At 42.8% G+C, this 6,000-nt stretch overlaps 1 protein-coding gene across 1 annotated transcript in view; it reads left to right on the plus strand.

Annotated features, from left to right (window-relative positions):
* Positions 1-6,000, plus strand: part of prex2 (phosphatidylinositol-3,4,5-trisphosphate-dependent Rac exchange factor 2) — an 85,482-nt gene that overhangs the window by 22,264 nt on the left and 57,218 nt on the right. Inside the window, exons 11-13 of the mRNA XM_079661814.1 lie at positions 141-244; positions 322-371; positions 4,466-4,541. Of these exons, the coding sequence (XP_079517940.1) occupies positions 141-244; positions 322-371; positions 4,466-4,541 (230 nt within the window). The remainder of the gene's footprint in view (positions 1-140; positions 245-321; positions 372-4,465; positions 4,542-6,000) is intronic.

Here is a 6,000-nt window from a genome sequence, read left to right on the forward strand (position 1 = left end):
GAGCTGCAGGACGGGAAGCTCAGATTACCTTCTCAAATAAACTCCGTAGTGTTCTTGAGTTGCTCGTTCTTTAGGTCCTTCTCAAATCATCTGTATATTGTTTCTTTAGGATTTGAATTGACTTTATCTTTTATTTTCAGTCACAGACAAACACCAGTTCAAACCCGAACCTGTTCTTTATCGTTTCCGTTACGACGACGGCACGTACCACCCGCGCAGCGACATGCACGACGTCATATCCAAGGTAGAAGCCGATCGTCTTCACATTCAAATCACATTGAACTCATGTATAACTTAAAGCCTCTCCCTGGTTCCCCTCAGGGCGTCCGTCTGTTCTGCCGTCTGCACAGCCTCTTCACTCCCGTCATCAGGTACGAGGACACGCTTCTTTTTGAGTACGCATTTAAAAAAGAGGGAAATATGACGGTGAACTGAGTTAATTGATTAATGAGGAGAGGAGGACAGATGGTGATTCCTCTGCCTCTCAGACACAGATGTGGAGAAAGCTGTCTTTCAGAAGTAGCTTAGGAACATGTGGTGCGCAGACACTGTGTTTCAATACATACATGTTCTCCTGCAGCGTTCCACTCATCAGATGCTCCTGTTGGCCAGCGCTGTAACACATTGTATAGCTGTGATTAGTTGATGGAAGGAGATGGCACATTCTTTGCACTGCAGGAGGTGTGGTCATCCTCCTCTGCTGAGTCTTCACAGTATCTTTGGGTCCAATGCACTCAGTGCTGTTATAGAGCGTTTTAAAGAGGCCACCCAGTCATAGTGGTCACATCACGGTGAGTGTGACCGACAGCAAGAAGTTCTGCTGGAAGTAAACATTGATCTCTGTTTTTTAAAATGAAGCAAAATACAGATTTCTTTATTCAACACTGCTATTGGTGAAGTTCTGGTCCTGAAACTAAAAGCAGAAAATAAAGCATGAAACTGAACCCTGGATGTGAAGCAGGTGTTTTCAGCTCGTGTGTGTGTGTGTGTGTGTGTGTGTGTGTGTGTGTGTGTGTGTGTGTGTGTGTGTGTGTGTGTGTGTGTGTGTGTGTGTGTGTGTGTGTGTGTGTGTGTGTGTGTGTGTGTGTGTGTGTGTGTGTGTGTGTGTGTGTGTGTGTGTGTGTGTGTGTGTGTGTGTGTGTGTGTGTGTGTGTGTGTGTGTGTGTGTGTGTGTGTGTGTGTGTGTGTGTGTGTGTGTGTGTGTGTCAGCATCAAGGTCTTTGTGTTTGTGCCCGCAGAACAGATTTCATGTCACACAAAATATAAAACTCTCGGCTGCAGCTATGTTTCTGTTTGAACTCCTGAAAGCCTGGAGGATGGTATGTGTGTGTGTGTGTCTCTCTCTATGTGTGTGTGTGTGTGTGTGTGTCTCGCTCTGTGTGTGTGTGTGTGTGTGTGTGTGTGTGTGTGTGTGTGTGTGCCAATGCAGCACAGGGCCTGGGAAACGCCAGAGTTTAATTGGAGCAGCCGGCCCCTGAATAATTAGGTATAATTTCCTGGCCGAACGAGAGATGAAGTGAAGCGGGGAACACACACACACACACACACACACACACACACACACACACACACACACACACACACACACACACACACACACACATACACACACACACACACACGAAAAGCTCTGAATGTGCAGTTTGAAACGTCTGCAGGCACACAATTGTACGTTAAAAAATGCAATGACAAGAGGTTTTTTAATTTGCACAAAGCAAAAGTCGTCATACATTTCCTTCACACCATTTCTAACAAATAAGAGCGAGTTTGTCCTGCAGAAACTCAGCGTTATGGATGCATGTGTCAGGTTTCCTAGAATAAACAACGATATCTTCAGTTATGTTGCACTTTCTGCATTCGTTCGTCCCAGAGAGTGCTTTTGAAACCTTCATCCATTTCCCTCGAAAATGTCAGCGTGGACTTTCCCCTCTGCACAGCGAGTTAGAAACCCTCCTGACCTTTCCCTCAAAAAGCTGTTTCCTTCCCCCGACATATGGCTGCTCACTGGACGATGTTACCCCCATCCTTCACTCTGACAGGAGGCACTTTCGCCTCTTCTGCACCAAGTGTGTGAACATAGAGGGTTTCAGCTGCTTTACACGACGCTGACAGGCTTTAAGGCTAAGTGGAGAGATGGCAATGAAAAACTGAAGGCTCCTCCAACAGAGCAACATGAATATATATATATGACATCAAACTAATAAATCAGATAAAATAGTGCAAGAGAATGTTTTGAGATGTGCAAGTAAATACAAATAAAATAGAAATAATGCAAGAAGAGTCAATATACAAGTAAATGGAATATGATGTATAGATAAATAATTAGCAAAATGCAAACAGATGAATGTTGTGTGTGTGTGTGTGTGTGTGTGTGTGTGTGTGTGTGTGTGTGTGTGTGTGTGTGTGTGTGTGTGTGTGTGTGTGTGTGTGTGTGTGTGTGTGTGTGTGTGTGTGTGTGTGTGTGTGTGTGTGTGTGTGTGTGTGTGTGTGTGTGTGTGTGTGTGTGTGTGTGTGTGTGTGTGTGTGTGTGTGATACCTTTTTAGATTCAATGATCTAACCGTCAAAAATATATTTCTCTACTGTGCAGAAGAGCAGCAAATGAAAGCTGAAACTGAGTATTTAGAGTAGCCCTAAAGAGATGTTTACAAAGTACCGTGTTGCATATTATGTGTGTGTGTGTGTCCGGGGAGGCCCCTGTGTTCATGGGAAAGTCATGGCTCAGTTTCAGAGACATTCCCGGGGTCACTGCGGCATTGTGGGTAACGCCAAAGCACCGCGGGGGGGCTGCTGCCAGGAATGCAGTTTCTCTGTCACCATCTCACAGAAAATCCCCTCAGATTTATGACTCAGCAGCGTTTAAAGTTTAAAGGTGCCGACAGCGGGAGATATTGAGACTCCATTACTGTCTGAGTCTAAGTTATTGTTACTTCACATGTTCTCCATCTGGTTTAGTACACTTTAAAGAGTCCTCTCCTGCTGATGTTCAGGTGTATATCAGTATGTAGTGTCTCTACTTTAAAGAGTCCTCTCCTGCTGATGTTCAGGTGTATATCAGTATGTAGTGTCTCTACTTTAAAGAGTCCTCTCCTGATGATGTTCAGGTGTATATCAGTATGTAGTGTCTCTACTTTAAAGAGTCCTCTCCTGCTGATGTTCAGGTGTATATCAGTATGTAGTGTCTCTACTTTAAAGAGTCCTCTCCTGCTGATGTTCAGGTGTATATCAGTATGTAGTGTCTTTACTTTAAAGAGTCCTCTCCTGCTGATGTTCAGGTGTATATCAGTATGTAGTGTCTCTACTTTAAAGAGTCCTCTCCTGCTGATGTTCAGGTGTATATCAGTATGTAGTGTCTCTACTTTAAAGAGTCCTCTCCTGCTGATGTTCAGGTGTATATCAGTATGTAGTGTCTCTACTTTAAAGAGTCCTCTCCTGCTGATGTTCAGGTGTATATCAGTATGTAGTGTCTCTACTTTAAAGAGTCCTCTCCTGCTGATGTTCAGGTGTATATCAGTATGTAGTGTCTCTACTTTAAAGAGTCCTCTCCTGCTGATGTTCAGGTGTATATCAGTATGTAGTGTCTCTACTTTAAAGAGTCCTCTCCTGCTGATGTTCAGGTGTATATCAGTATGTAGAGTCTCTACTTTAAAGAGTCCTCTCCTGCTGATGTTCAGGTGTATATCAGTATGTAGAGTCTCTACTTTAAAGAGTCCTCTCCTGCTGATGTTCAGGTGTATATCAGTATGTAGCATCTCTACTTTAAAGAGTCCTTTCCTGCTGATGTTCAGGTGTATATCAGTATGTAGTGTCTCTACTGTAAAGAGTCCTCTCCTGCTGATGTTCAGGTGTATATCAGTATGTAGCATCTCTACTTTAAAGAGTCCTCTCCTGCTGATGTTCAGGTGTATATCAGTATGTAGTGTCTCTACTGTAAAGAGTCCTCTCCTGCTGATGTTCAGGTGTATATCAGTATGTAGTGTCTCTACTTTAAAGAGTCCTCTCCTGCTGATGTTCAGGTGTATATCAGTATGTAGTGTCTCTACTTTAAAGAGTCCTCTCCTGCTGATGTTCAGGTGTATATCAGTATGTAGTGTCTCTACTTTAAAGAGTCCTCTCCTGCTGATGTTCAGGTGTATATCAGTATGTAGTGTCTCTACTTTAAAGAGTCCTCTCCTGCTGATGTTCAAAAAGCTCTTTATTTCTCTCATACTGCCTGAGCTGCAGCACCTCTTTTCACCCTCTGTCTGAAATCAGAGCTGTTCTGATTGGTTAGCTGGCCTGCTCTGTTGTGATTGGTCAATCAGTTTAGAGATGTTCCGCCCCCTTAGCCTATCACTCACAATGTGTTGGAGTGCTAGCCAATAGGAGAGTGAGTGTTACATAGTAAACAAAACAAAGGAGTCCAATGGAGTCACATTTTAAGGTTTAATTGTGTTTATATCTCTCCTTGTGTTTTCCCCCTCTCAGGGACAAAGACTATCATCTGCGGACGTACAAATCAGTGGTGATGGCCAACAAGTTGATAGACTGGCTCATCGCTCAGGTAATCCATCGTTATCATCAGAAATAGATCAACAAAATGACCTAATGACAAAAAAAGTCACACTAAATATGCCTTGAGGATTTCACACTCAGGGTCCAGAAGTCCGTTTACTGACGTTTAGTGATCTCAATGTTCACCGTCCAGTAAAACAACCATCATGGAAGAATCATCAAATACGAAAAACAAAGAGAATTGTCAGCATTTATGATCTGTGTCTCTTGACATGTACGTAAGAACTCACACGGGTCAAACAGTGCACAAGAACGTTTAAGGAAAACAACATATAATAATGTAATAACTAGTGTTATAGTGTGTTGAGTGTAAGCATAGTGTTAATGCAAAATCAAGAATGGCACAAATTAGGGCTGCACGATATTGAAAAAAACTGACATTGCGAATTGAAGAAAATATCGTTTTTTTCCCCCGCAATCCATCCCTTCTTGAACTTTAATGCTAGACAATTGGTATTTTTATCATTATATTTAACCGGATGAAGGATTTTAGTCACGGACGTCTGGATCTTAAGTTATCAGAGCAACGAGCTGAGCTAGCTCGGTTAGCAGCGCCGAACTGGAGAAACACATGAAACGACTTTATTCAGTGTTTTGACCTTTAACCTCCGGGTCCGTTTGCTCTGGAGATTTGATTGGTGGTTTGCTGTCACTCACTCAAGTACCCCTGACATGAGAGCCGCGCAAGTTTTCCTTTTGTAGCAAGCAGAAAAATAATTGTAACATGACGTGTTTGAGTTAATTTGCCTGCTTAATATCGCAAAAAATAAATAACATATCGTGCAGCACCAGCACAAATGCTTTATAGAGTGCTTTTGTTATTGTATGCTCTGCGTTAATAATACAAAATAAATACAAAATTCGAAGCAAATTCCGAAAGTTACATAATTAGCTTTTTGGAAAGTTTTCTTTGTCCCAATTATCTCCTGACTTTAAACACATCAGTTGGAGATTGTGTTTGTAGTTTTTGTAACTCTCCTGATGTTCAGCAGAGTCACGAGCAAACTGAGCAAAGAGAGGAAAGTGATTCCTCCAGCTTCACTACGTCACAGGAAGCTCTGAGGCTGACGGGTTGATCGTCCCATGCAGCTTGACAACAACCAAATGAATACCACTGCAGAATCAATGTGTGTGTGTGTGTGTGTGTGTGTGTGTGTGTGTGTGTGTGTGTGTGTGTGTGTGTGTGTGTGTGTGTGTGTGTGTGTGTGTGTGTGTGTGTGTGTGTGTGTGTGTGTGTGTGTGTGTGTGTGTGTGTGTGTGTGTGTGTGTGTGTGTGTGTGTGTGTGTGTGTGTGTGTGTGTGTGTGTGTGTGTGTGTGTGTGTGTGTGTGTGTGTGTGTGAAGCCTCCAGACCAAAGTGCCGTACAGTCAAATAAACAAACAAACAAACGGAAGTCACACAGCTCAGCTCACACACCATAAAACAAGTCAAATGAATAGACCATTTAA

Source organism: Notothenia rossii, assembly GCF_949606895.1.
Source record: "Notothenia rossii genome assembly, chromosome: 12".
NCBI classification, from domain to species: domain Eukaryota; kingdom Metazoa; phylum Chordata; class Actinopteri; order Perciformes; family Nototheniidae; genus Notothenia; species Notothenia rossii.